The sequence below is a fragment of the Anoplopoma fimbria genome, chromosome 14, assembly GCF_027596085.1.
Source record: "Anoplopoma fimbria isolate UVic2021 breed Golden Eagle Sablefish chromosome 14, Afim_UVic_2022, whole genome shotgun sequence".
NCBI classification, from domain to species: domain Eukaryota; kingdom Metazoa; phylum Chordata; class Actinopteri; order Perciformes; family Anoplopomatidae; genus Anoplopoma; species Anoplopoma fimbria.
In genome coordinates, this window is record NC_072462.1 from 12883198 (window position 1) to 12897355 (window position 14158).

The 14158-nt window shown below is 39.9% G+C and overlaps 1 protein-coding gene across 2 annotated transcripts in view; it reads right to left on the reverse strand.

Moving 5' to 3' along the window:
* ctif (CBP80/20-dependent translation initiation factor) overlaps window positions 1-14158 on the reverse strand; it is a 46870-nt gene that overhangs the window by 13745 nt on the left and 18967 nt on the right. The window contains exons 8-9 of one of the 2 annotated variants that reach the window (XM_054613063.1): window positions 4955-5031; window positions 1107-1187 (exon numbers count right to left, since the gene is read on the reverse strand). In XM_054613063.1, the coding sequence (XP_054469038.1) occupies window positions 1107-1187; window positions 4955-5031 (158 nt within the window). The remainder of the gene's footprint in view (window positions 1-1106; window positions 1188-4954; window positions 5032-14158) is intronic. The other variant, XM_054613064.1, reaches the window with a different exon arrangement.

Consider the following 14158-nt stretch of genomic DNA (forward strand, 5'->3'; position numbering starts at 1 on the left):
CAGAAGCACAGAGAACGTGAATGTGTTCAAGGGTATTTATAGTTTTTGTGTGTGGTTCTTTTGGTTTACGTCTCGTCTGGCCCCTCAGCTCCACTCTCTTGGGGAGGTTGGCAGACGGTTCATCTCCTTACTCTCTCCTCTACTCAACAGCCTGTCTTCCACTCTATGAAAATACTAAGAGCCTTTCTTAGTCGCATCAGCTCGACACAAAAAGTGAGCTCTTATATAGCACAAAAATGATGAAGGGTTACCCGCTCGGCAGGCACTCCTGTCAGCATCCTTTCAATGTCTGTTTTTCTACAGCAAACTTTTAATTACTACAAAGCTGCTTATTAAAGTTTAAACTAATGTTTTACCTAATCATAAAGTATAATAGCTTAACATTGACTGACAGAAATTGTGAAATCTCATTTAATGGCTGCAGAGGGTGAGGTTTTATAATCTTCTTTATAAACTTCTCAGGTCTCTCTCTCTCTCTCGCTCTCTCTCTAACACACATTTACTCGTCTGCCGATCAATTTGATCTTTACCCGAGCTGTTAGTTTAGGCTCAGCTTTAATAAGCCCTTCTCCTGCTCTACTGGTGATGCTGGGAGGTGAAAGTGAGACAGTAATGAAATGTTAATCATATTTAATGACTGTGAGCTCTGCAGTAGCTTGAGTGTTGATCGGATTGGCTGTCCAGGGAGATGTTTGCAGTCAGGATAAATGATGGGGGTCGCTGATGAAATTTCATCTCTCGATTTCTTGTTGCTTAGACACAGGCCGTCTGTGGCCGCGATTGACCAGCTTATCAAATTAGAAACTGCTATTATTTTGGATTGAGGTGATGAGAACATTACGGTATTATCAGATTTAAATTAGTGTGTGCTGTTGCCTGGCTGTGTCACCTGTTTCAAATCACTTTTTACATCTTACCTGCTTTTTATTGTCAGCTTTTCAAGTATTTAATCACATTTTTTTTTTATTCTTATCTCAACAATTATCAGCTGACCTTTGAATTCTGTTCCTATGTCGAGTAGAATAAATCAAATCACTGTGTTAAAAGTCGAAAATGTATCCAGGGTCCAATTTCTTGCCCAGTATCTGGTTTATGTTGTCACTAACCTGGCTGAGACTTGCCGCTTTCCCCCGGGGCCAGTGGGCAGAAGTATGGTTAACTGGTCTCGGGTGAACTGATCAAGCGTTCTAAAAGCAGGAGAGGAGGGTGTGCCACAATGCAGACGAGTGGAAGGATGAAGAGTAGAGTAATACAGTAAAAGACAGAATGGAAGGGAAAAAAAAAATCAGGGCAGCAAAGAGGGGGAACAAGCAAAAACAAACAACTACAGGTTGATCACTACGTCATTCAAACAACATGCAGAGAACTACAGGAAGTGGTGACTAAAAAGGTGAAATGAATTGGCAGTGATGATCACGGGAGGAGGTAGGATCCTGATGATTGATCGTGGCTGTTGCTGTGGATGTATGTGGATGGAGAACTCGTGGATCCATTGGACCAATGGATGACCCAGACTGGCAAATCGATTGGAACAGAGGAAGAGAAGCTTGCAGGCCAGACAGTCGATAACTGGGCCAAAGCTTAATGCCGGCCACAACACACTGGCTTAATGGACTGTGGGGAGACAGGTTTTGGCTGCCAGACTGAACATTTGCATTACTCTAGTTTTAAGGAACTTACTTAATGTGTGTGCATTCACGCATGCATGAATTAGAGATTGCAGTCAATAATTTTGCATCGTCGTGGCAAGAAGCAGAAAAGCAGGCGGTTCATTGTAGCTGCAGAAAAGACAAGCAGACCCGCTGTGTACGTTTACTTGAGTGCATGAATGCATCTACACACCGTTTTCATCATAACACTGATTGGAATTGGTACTAAATGTGCTGCACAGTCTCTTTTAAGAACTATCGCTCTCAATCCAACAGCTCACACTTAAGTATTTGTTTACTTGTCTCTGTATAATGACATTGTGGGAAACTGCATGGCAGGTAGGCAAAGTGTTAAATCATCTTTCTTCAATTGTGAGTACATTGTTTCTAAGAAGAGAGACGGAATTAAGTCTAGCACCTAAAGGGAAAGAAGTCGGAGCATATTAGCTTGGTCTTTGCCTCTTTTCTGTTTTGGAGTAGAGAGCAGTAAGGAGCACATTCCAGTAAATCACAACTAATTTCAGCCCTGCTTGACGTGCATACTAAAGTAGAAACACATGCACTACCTCCCCTTTCTTTTCCTCCCCTGCCACAGCCAGCCTACACTTTTCCTTTACTCAATCTCACAGTCTCACTCCGTTTCTCTTTCTTGTGCTTCATTCAACACAACCCTCACCCTCTGTACATGTATTCAAATGATCAATATTTATCTGCATATTTTATCGTCAGTTACCATTAACTATTTTGTCTTTCTCTTCTCCCAGCTGTGTTGACAATACACCATGGAATAAATATGAATATGACACTATCAGTAAGGTTTTTCCATTACAGTGAATATTCATCGCCAGAGGCTATTTGTTTTGTTCCTGAAGACAATATGGACATAAGAGGATTAGCATGTTTGATGGACAAACGTGCAGTTAATGCATTTGATGAGAAGACATGCTAAGCTTCATAAAGGACAATATATGGAGGCCATTTTATTGGCAACTGGATATTCCCGAATACAATAACCTGTTTCCACACATTAATACCTTTAATACTCTTATCTAGGGTAGTTGTGATTAACCTTTCTTGCATACGTTTATATGTTTCTTGGGTCCTTGTAAATGTGTATAACAGCCTTCCTAAACCTTTCATATGTGAAAAATAAAAAAAACATTTTTTAAAGCCCAGATTGTTTGTTTTTAAAAGAATAACTCTGGTAAGCGCTACAGGATACCTTTACAAAGAACATAATAAGAAGCAATTAGTACTTTCAATTCCTGAAGACTCAACTTTTTTTTGTGGATAATACAGTTGTTTGTATTCTACTATCCTCACTTCTGTCATCCTCCTGTTTCTATTTCTTATCACTGCATATTGTAAAAAAATTCCCACATAGATTCTGTCATTCCAGTCTTCTTATCCACTACCTCATCTCTCCTTTGATTTTTTTCATCCCCACCTTCACCCTGCTTTCTCCATCTCAGCAGTGTAAATATATTTTGTTATATTTGTATATGTACTCCACCACTCTTTGGTTGAAGGGGGCAAGAGGTTAAAAGGCTTTTTCCCCGGCTGCATGTTACCCCAAAATACAACAACAACATTGGGGAGATGAATACTAATATGTATTGCCAATATTGGATTCACATCATAGCCTGTCGGGATATCCATATCACTCACTGCTGAAGCAAGTTTTAAGGTTTCCTGGAAAATGAATTATCAGTCCAAGTATCCAGAAGTCTAAGTTCAGTCCTCAAGAGTCATATAGCGAAAAAGTATAACACGTTTTTAGTCCAACGAGATCGCATTTCGGATTTCTTGTGGTTGAAAGCTTCAGATTAACTAAATGAGTCAACCTTGTGATAAGAATTAGCTATTTACAAGTTTAAGAATCTGCCTTTAAGCTCAACATTTCTCAGTATTTGGTAAGCTGAGTTTGTTGAGTTTAAGCATTCTAGGTAGTGTCTTGTTACGTTTAGTATGTTTCTCATTTTACCTTTTCAATTGTTCCCAACGACAGAAAAGGGGTTGGCATGGGGTGTGTTTGTTGGGAAAGTGGTATGCTTTGATGCAAGCTGTAAAACAGAGTGGTCCAAATCTTTGGTCAATGTGCAGCTGATCTTATGAACGACACCAACTCTGACATAAGTGAAGCATCCAGGTGAATATTTTCCACCACCTGATTTGTCTCTTTGGTGTTGTGTTGAAGTTTACGTTCATATAACATGGCAAAAACAGCAGGGTCAGCCTTTCAGGCCACATCCTTAAGTCCAGGGTCTGTCTAGTTCATAAAGGTCAACACGCACACACACACATATGTATACAACAAATACACATGTTCACACATGTATGTCAATCCCCCCCCTCAAATACAAATTGTAAAGCACCGACAAAGTCTAATTGGAAGCGTACAAGAAAACAGGACGGCCTCTTGTTCATTTTCCAGCTCACAAAATAAATAGGCTGAAACCTAAGCAAACCGCCTTTGGTCCAAGTTTATATTTTTGTTCCCCTCTTTTTGTCAGGCCTTTTGCTGCATCCATCACATGTAAACACAATAGCGCTGGACAGAACCAATTACTCTCTGTACTTAAAAACAAGGATGAAAGTGCTTTTGTCCATTTGGTGTAGATAACATTTCCTCATTTTCTTTTTTTTTTTTTTTTTTTACCAACAAATACAACCAAAATATTTCTCTTTGCTTGTCTCTTAGCAACTGAAGAACAGTTTTCCAGTGACATCAGGGCAGGGAGCGAGAGAAGGAGAGAGAGAGAGAGAGAGATGTTTTTTTTTTCTCTCTCTTAAGGACGTGGTCTCAATGAAGTCACACTTGGGTGAAATTAGATTTCAGAATGTGTACAATTAAAGCAGGGGTGCCAGTACGAAAAATTTGTGTCGGATTTTGGAGAAAGGAGGACGATGTTAACAAATGAAATGTCTCAAAGCATGAGTAAATGTAAACACGGGTGACTGCATAACTGGCTTAATTTGTGGTGAGTAACCTAATAAACATGAAAAAACCTTGAATCTCTCCTTTTTTTCATTATTCTTTCTCCTGTCTGCAGTGAAGTGTGGAGCCTGCATTCCTGTCTTGACATTGCTTTGGCGGGGGAGAGAAGGCTATAGGACTGGCTGTGCACTGACATCTGACATCAACAGCAAAAACATTCCCTCTCACTGAGGTAGGTATGTGTGCGTCTTGTGTGTGTGTGTGTGTGTGTGTGTGTGTGTGTGTGTGTGTGTGTGTGTGTGTGTGTGTGTGTGTGTGTGTGTGTGTGTGTGTGTGTGTGTGTGTGTAAGCTTGCATGCGTCATTACCGTCGGTCATTCCTCTTTCGTCGGAAGAGCTTTTTGGTGTGTGCGATCTCAGCCTCATTAGGAAGGGGTGGGAAGACCTGTTAAAGACAAAACATAGAAGAGACAGCTGATCAGTTTGTGGAAAGTATCTTCATAATTCTTCACCTCTTCAAATGCAAAAGTAGATCAAGTGCTTGCTTTTCTAAAACAACAGACAAATGCTAGGCTTGTTCTTTCTGTTCTTTAATGTCAGACCATTTTTATGCTTATATAAAAAAGTGTTTCTTATTAAATGCACAGAATGTAAAGAGATTAAGAGAATTGGCCCGTCAAATTTGAGAGGAGCAAAGAGAAAGAAATGGTAATTATTGTTGCAAATAATTTCCAATTCATATCTTGATTAGTTCATTTATAAATGTCAGAAACAAGTAAAACAAAACACCCATCATAATTTCCAAGAGGTGACATTTTCAATTTGAACTTTTTAAAGACAAACATTTAAGGAGCTGACACTAGCTAATTATATTTTGGTCCTTTTTGCTTGATAAATTTGATTAACTTCAACGATTAATCAACTATCTAAGCAGCGATTGACGAAGATTAATCTTTCAAGCTATAAAAGAGAGCTAACGTGCCAGTGTGTGTGTTTGGGACAGATTGTGGGAGGAAGACACAGTGTGCGTGTGTGTGAGGGAAAGTTGTTATGTTATCTCTGCTGTAAAAACGATTGAAATAATATTGCGTGGCAGGATGCAGTTCTCTTTCAATACTTCAAGGTATCAGAGGAATTCCTTTCACTCTGAATTCAAACATTTCTCAGAATTTTAAAACTCTTGGCACAGCCTCGGGCAACTTACTGCTTCTAGATGTTGACAAGCACACGTACAGAAACTATATTTAATGATATTTAAACTTGAAGAGCGACATCATAATGAGTTATTCAGGTAAATAAACAATAAAACATTTTTTTTATTTGATTATATACATTTTGTTGGTATCAGCCTTTGGTATATGATATTATCATGGGATGTATTCTTTGCTTACAAAGTTCACTTCCTATGAAAAGGAAATAAAACCATACACTAAACATCAGCCCTGTCAATCAAACAGCACACTGGCCTTTAGCTCAGCATCACTATGTGCAGCTGTTACCATGGCTACCACTGGCCCGGGACCAGCACTGTTGATTATACATACAGCGTGCAATGGTAGCTGTTGCATAAACGTGTGTGACTGTTTATGTATGTGTGTGTGTGTGTGCGTGCGTGCGTGCGTGCGTGTGTGTGTTGTTTAACTGTTGTGAGTCCAAGATATCATGTTACAAGCGGATACTGTACACTGCATTCATTGTGGATGCTAGAGTTTGTGTCAGTTAGCATCAATGTCAATCAGAGAACAGGGAAGTGTGTGTGCGTGTGCGCGCGTGTGCAAAAAGTCCCAAATTTCCCGAAACTCTCTACCCAATGCGTTGTGCAAGAAGGTGACCAAAGTCTGTACAGAGGGAGGTGGGGCTCTGTGCAATGTTTTTTTGCTCTTTGTACAATCCACAAAAAGTTGGTTCACCATTACTGAATACCTTTGTGGAATTAATTAAAACCAAATAGTTCGATCTCATTGGATCTCATCTCACGACCAGTAGATCATCTATCACCATACAATGAATAATTGTCTAATCCTCTTTCCGTTGATTCTAGAATAAATCACAATTCATATTTGGATTATTCAAATCTTTTGTCAGCCGACAGCACTCTATATTTTGGATTCTGTTGCTTTTATGTTTGCATTGGTATTTGGTAAAGCAGTAACAAGAGGTTGGGGTGGATTTTGTACAGTCAAGACAAGAAAGGTTTTTTGTTTTTTTAACTGAGGCATACAGTTAAATATAGGTAGGAGAGAAAAAAGAGAGAAGGAGGAAAAGAAGAAAAGAAGGCACAAAAATGGTTGTAAACTGGTCTGTGGTGCTGTAATGGCTTAAGGCAGTCTTTTACTAATCCAGGAGGACAGTGTTCATGTGTACATATAGACCATACACCAAACTGTACCTGTACAGGCTCGGCACATTGAAGCAAACACGCATAGTAAAAATTCTGCAGTATTAATATTTTTGTGTCCATAGATTTCTCTGGTTTTCTCTTTTGCACAAACATACTGTACATTCAGACTTCCACACTGTAGATATTCTAATGAGGTTGCTTGATATTTGACACTGCTGCTCTAACCTACTTCTCTCTTACAGAGGCTGCTAAGGGATTGTTGGGTTCTGATTGAATCCAGATGTGAGAGGCAGAAAGTGTGTGGGTGTGTGTGTGTGTGTGTGTGTGAGCCTGCAGAGGGGGGGCACTGTAAACATGTGGCACAGTAATATCCAGGAAAAGGCAGACAAACACACACTTAAACTGTCTGTTAGTACAAAGCTTTACATTGACCAGAGACTTTACCGATAAACCCAGAAAAGTATTAATATCTATGAAGTCTGCTTTTCTCCAGAGCCAAACGACTTGCCACAAGAGTCGCCTGACGGGGAGGAAAAGTAGGTGGAGAAAGAAAAGAAATAAACGGAGGAGCTGTTGCATGTTTAGCTACTGTAGTTTTCCTCTAGGATATCATTAGCTGCAATTCTGCCTTCAAATGGTAACCAGATGACAGTGAGCACACGCACAAACACACAAAAACACACAAAAAAACACACACACACACACACACACAGAAAGGGTGAAATGAAGCGCACCACACATTTTTACCAAAACCGTTTAACTTGTAAGATTTTCCGAATACTATTCAAGATTTTTGCTCTAAATCTGAAAAACTGCTCTTTTTGAAATGTCTACATCCTCAAAAATAAGCATTTTATGGACGGCAGCCGTGCATGAGGGAAATGCTTTAGACCCACAGCCGCGTGTGCAGTTTGTACTGCATCAGACAGGATCGGAGAAGGAGGAAGCGAGAGATGTAGAGTTGTCTCTGTGGCTGAAAGGGAGAGCGCCGTGTGTGTGTGTGAATGTGCTATCTGCAGGTAGCAGCCAGTGCGGGAGAGATCAAAGGGAGGCGTGGGCTGTCCTGGTCCCCAGCCAGGAGACCCCTCACCTCATGGCAGGCAGCGCAAGCCCTGTGGACGTGACAGGGATGGCGAGGGGGGGCTGGCTGTGTAAAGTGGGAAAGAGACTGTGATCAGATAGAAACGGACAGAGGAAGAGAGTTTTTTTCCCTGTGGTATTTATATTGGTAAGAGGAAAGACTATAAAGTTTATCAAGAGACCGGTAAAGGAGTATTTCGGTAAAGATGGGTACGTTTCAGACGCTAATGTGGATGAAGAGAGTGATCTAGGAAAATACCTCTTCACCCTATCATCTGTCTTAAGTATTGTTCAGACTGAAAATAGAGCTGCGTAAATAAATCTCAAGGGGCAGCACTGGTGTGAATGTGTTGCTACAGCTACAGAGAGTATCAAATGTTCATCCGGTGGAGCCCAGTTAAGAGTAATACATTTACGAGCATCCATCAGACAGTGTTTCATAAAGCTAGAAAGTTGTCACAGCCACAGTCAATTTATCCTCCATCTCGAAAATCACAAGGGGAAACACTGGAGTTACCCCATTAGCGCTACAAAGTAATATGGCATCAACGTGTGTTTGAATGTATTTGATTGGCCGTCGCCGAGCAGGATCCTGGAGGTGCCCCGAAGACAAACCATATGGGAGATTAATGAGTCGATGAAAAGGATGTATGTGGATGTGTTTTGATTGAAAAAAAGACAGCTTTGACAATGCGATTCATGTAAAGTTTGAAGGAAAGAGGAGAATGGAAATGACTGGAGCTGTCAACACAGAGGAAAGCATGTGCTAGTTGATGGATTCAGGACCAATGATGATGACTTCAGATTCGTGACAGTTGAATATGTTTAATGTTTTCATCCACTCCGTTATATCCATAAAACAGTTAGGGATGACATAGGTGGCGAGTAGTGTTAGGTGTCAGATTAGTACCGTTTGTAGATTATTTGTGTTTTTTGAGGCAGGGGGCTAAAAAACAAAAGCATTTGTTTCGCTCAATAAAGAAAATTGGCAATTTTAGTATGAAGTGTTGTTTTTAGACATATCACACAAAGAAATATGTCAACTACATAATCTCGACAGAAAAATAACGAGATATGGATAGTCACGTTTTCTTATTTTACAAACAGGTGAAACATTAAGTTACTGTAAAGCACGAGCATCAAGAGCAATTCTCGACAGCAAGTCCAGTTTAAACTTTACAACCCTGATCGGGGGGTGGAGGAGGTGTTTCATGTGAGCATTGTGTTATGTGCTCGGGTGTGCTCGTCTGTCCTGAGAGGAAGTTGACACACCGCAAAGCAATCCAGAGAAAATCACAGGTCACTGGGAAAGGCTACCTGGGATGCTCAAAAAGAGGATGTGTCATTTTTTTTTTTACAACCACTCCTCGTTGCCACGTAGCTCCCCAGCAACAACATATCTTCTTTGAAAGAAATGCACGATTCAGCCATTAAGATTTTTACGACATACCCACCGGTAGTATCTAAATATCTTTTTTGTTTTTCCGCGGGTTTTGCCAGCTGGGTCATTGACCTGGGTCAGATACCATTGTGGATCCATTCATAACAATGGCATTGCGCTGGCGTTAAAGGGGTATAAGTAACAAGGAAGCAAAGTAAGGAAATGAGAAAAGCCAACGGGGATGGAAATATGAAGAATAGAAACAGAGAACGATGATTATAGAACTTTCTCTGCAATAGAATAGAAAGTGAAGTGCACGTCTTCCTGCCCCTTCTGGTGCGCAACAATTCTGGTATGATGTTCATTCAGTCGGCCCATTGTTTCTCTCAGCTTATTTATGCTGCGAGGGCCCTCGGCCAAAAGCAATAAATTTAAAACTGCCCCAGGGGTGGCATTACAGGACAGGTTGTTGAGAGCAGAGTAGAAAGAGAGAGAGAGAGAGAGAGAGAGAGAGAGAGAGAGAGAGAAAACAAGAGAGACTGTAAATACAAGATAGCAAGCACGTAAAATACAGATAGGACAGATGAAATTATGAAATACGTAAGCTGAAATCATTTGGACATTTTGCCCAAATGAATAACATAGCATTTATGCAGCCTCAGAATTGTTTTTCTATTTTCTGTACATATGAAAATTAGATTTAGCTAATCTGTTCTTAGTGCTTCGGTGAGCTTGAGTTTTGTAAATGTGATTAAATGTCTTTCATTTATTATTAGAAACAGCTACATATAGCTGTACCATTAACTACGACTCTTTTAAAAAGGCAATTTAAAGCTGCTACTGGATGTGTTTTCAACTCCTTAAACTGTAAAGATAATATTGATCTCATCGTCTATGATTGTGAATCATTAATCCAATAAATTGGCAAAGTGTGCTAGAAAAGAAATATTTTCTCTAATTTTGAATGCAGGATTATTTAGTGTGCAGTGCTTGTATTTCAGTGTACTAAAGTGGCATTTAATCTCTGATTTGGGCCCATAAACGACTCAAGTCTGAACTGTGTTTAATTTTAAATAATTAAAAGTGACATATTAAGATTCATAAGCACTATTGGGGACTGTGATAGAAGCTGTTTTAATTTTTTTTGTTATTGTTATTAATTCATAATATTTATCATTAATTGATGAAAAATAAAGTTAATTTCTACTATGAGAATTAAGCGATAGAAAGTGCTACGCCATTCTATATTATCTCGGACATGCTGCCGCTGTGATCCTGGATCTGTCTAGCTCTCTTAAATCAGAGATCAAGTTCAATTTTAGGATTTGGAATAGTTTTTTTCTGTAAAAATCCCTGTAGTAAAAGATTTGCTCCATGTTTCATGATCCCTGCTTAAGGCCTTTCATGTAACTTACTCTGCTGCTGATGCCTGCCAGCCATGCCAAAAGAAGATAGTTTAAAGCTGCCACAGTCAGGTATGGCGGGCGATCGGTGATAAGAGGAAAAGATGTGAGGTCCTGACATCCGTGTCTCATTTAATAAGTGATCTGAGGCCTGGGCCACAGCAGAGCACAGACAGATAGACAGGCACATCAAAGAACTCGGGGGTCTAGCTACAGGAGGAGATGGAGCCATTGTGGGATCAAAGTGTCAGAGAAAGAGAGGAAAATAACCTGTAGTACCCTATAGAAATATAATCATGTGACAACCACTGCTGCAGCAGCAGGTTTCACAGGCTTTCGGCTCCGTTATAGCCTCCCCCCAAAGACGGACTTCAATCATATGTGCTCTCTGTGTTACGTTACATTAACAGTCACCTCATCTTCTCTGCAGAATCAAAACTGATTATTTTGTGTGCGTACAGGGTCGGTACATTTTGGCTGCTCTGTACAGTGAAACAATCTGATTTCACTGCTTTAATATTACCATAAATTGACACTGTGGACAGCACTCAGCCTATCATGAATACATACTAGAGATAGAAAATGAATTTCACTATGGCTGAGGCTGGAGGTTACCTTGTTTCTAGGGATTCAGCACAGCCGTTACACGCCAAGTTTATAAATCAGTTCAGGAAGGGAGGAATAAAAAGGGGGCATGAAAGCAATTTATCCTGTTTTTTTTTGCTCTTGTGATTTCCCATCGTCAACTGTTTTACAAATTATTTCTTCGTAGGGCGCTTGTAATACAATACATTTGGTTATTCTTGTTTTTGTGTTCATATTTACTGTCTTTAAGACGTGATACATTTAACGGATCAAGTCACTACCATTGAATTCCTCTGTGGAATTAATAACCAATGTCTCCAGGGTGTCCTGCTTTCATATATACTTCAAGCCTCCAGTGTTTCTCCAGTGATTGAGGCGAGCGCAGAGCCGTGTCCAGTGGTGATTAAGCCAGTGTGTGTGCGTTTGATAGAGTGTAGGAGCCAAAGCAGCAGTAGGACCAGGAACAATAGCAGGAAGAGACCACAGGGAGGGGGCTGCCGGTCACCATGACCCCCTGGATATTGTTCTGCTGCCCACCAACATTTGAGGATGGAGGGGAGGAGTGAAGGACGGCATGAGTAGAGAAGGGAGGGGAGGGGTGGGGTAGGGTGTGTGTGTGTGGGGGGGGGGGGGTAATGATGGTGGTCAAAAGAGAATAGGAAAAAGGAAACAGCAAATAGGAAGAACCAGAGGGAGACGAGGTAAAGGTAAGATGATAGAAGAGACCTGCAGAAGACAAACGAGTGAGTTCGAGGTGAGCAGAAACACACTAAGTTAGTTAAAATGCTATGAGTGGAATGCACGTTTTAGAAGAACTGACAGCTGACAGACCGCCCAGAAAAGACCACCCCCGCCCCCCCTGTCCCTTCTCAACTGGAGTCCTGCTCTGCGGCACGTACACTTCCAGACGGAGGGGCCAACCAGTCTGTGATATCTCAGCTCCAGACTCCTGCTTTGTTCCACTGTCAGACGGCTTTGTTCGCGGGTCGGAGACCGGATGTCTCCCAAATGACTGGCCGGTTTCTCCCTCTCTGCCTTGTCGAACCCTAACCTTCTTTTCCTCTTGTGGTGCCCTCCATTCTTAAATATATATATTTTTTTGAATCAGATCACTGACAAGAGTGGAAGAAAAACCCTTGATGTGAATCACTTTGAAATAAAACACAACAAAATCCTAAATGTGTGGTATATACTTGTATCCTGTTAGAAATGACGGGAAAACTGGTTTGCTATGGCCGTGTTTTAAAAAGGAATAGCTTTGGGAAATATGCCTTTTCCCCTATTTGTGCAAAGAAAAGCTGATAAGCATATCTCCCAAACGTCGAAAATTCTCATTTGAACATGCCATATGCTGTTGATAACAGTGCTTACGGCTATAGGCACGCTGAGGCCGTCCCTCATGAATACTGCCAATAAATCACCTCATGGGAAAGAATATCAGGTCAAAACAGTCGTACAGAAACAGAAGAACCCACTTTATTCCAGATGAGAAAACTCCCACAGGTGAGAGTCTTATGATCAGATACAACATTTTTATCAAAATGGGTCTAGAATGATGTGTGCGCATCGCCTTTAGCACTTAAACAAAAAGCTGTTAATGTGTGGACATACAGACGTTGGCTGATAATATTTCAGGTACAGCCAAATGTACCCACACAAGCGTTGTGTCTGTCACAACACTGAGGATCATGCGTGCTGACATGATCATCATGTTGATGACGACAAACACCATGTGAGTCAGATCGAGTGTCAACGCTGCTGTACAGTATGTGTCAGGAAGGACAAGGTCCCATCTGATGGGGGAAATATTTCTATGTGCCAGTTCTGTACTTTTTGAGGAGGTGGGGATTTTTTGATGAATTTATGAGTCATTATTTAAGCAAAAGCACAGAACATTATTTGGTTCCAGCATCTCAAAGCTGTGGATTTGTTTGCTTTTTAAACCCTCGTCTAAATGATCAAATCAAAAGCTTGTAATATCACCTGGAGTCTCTCTCAGAGATTATTTTTTACTTCCAGGGAGGACAGGTTGTTGTTTCTTACAGACTTTACAACACAAAACAGAAGATAATAAATCAGAAATTATTATTGTGTATAATACCTTTTTTTTGGCATTTAATATCTGTAACACCGTGTGTTCTTTCCCATATTCAATAACAATGTATGTGGATTTATAAAATTACATATGTCTCATATATCTCTTTTAAATCACTTCTTAAAACACATTTTTACAGATTGGCTTTTATGTGATGTCGTTGTTTTATCGTTTCATTTTCATTTGGTCTTGGTATTTTATCTTATATTTGTTTACTATATTTTACCAATATCACTTGATTTTATTTATTTCATTATTTTATTTGTTTATTTGATTGTCACTTGTTATTTCATTTTGTTTCTTATGCACTTTGTAAACCCTGTTTTTAAAAAGGTGCTATATAAATAAAGTTATTATTATTATTATTATATAAAACGTGGACAAATTGAAGCCATTGCCTTCAAACTACAAGGATGCTAACTTTATCTGAAACTCTTAAACAAATAAGTATTAAAACAGTGTAAATAAATAAATAAATATATTGCCCATTTTTGATAAGCTAAAGATAGCTGTTAGCAGATGGTGCTGTCTGCCAAAAATAAATGTATTAAAATGATTCTTGCTTTTGCTGTGGAATGACCTGCCATGGCCTACCAACATGTTTTTATTCTTGTATTTTGTTTTATATCTAATTTACTCATTTTCTGCCTTGTTTATTTTTTTGCTATTTTATTTCATCCTATTACT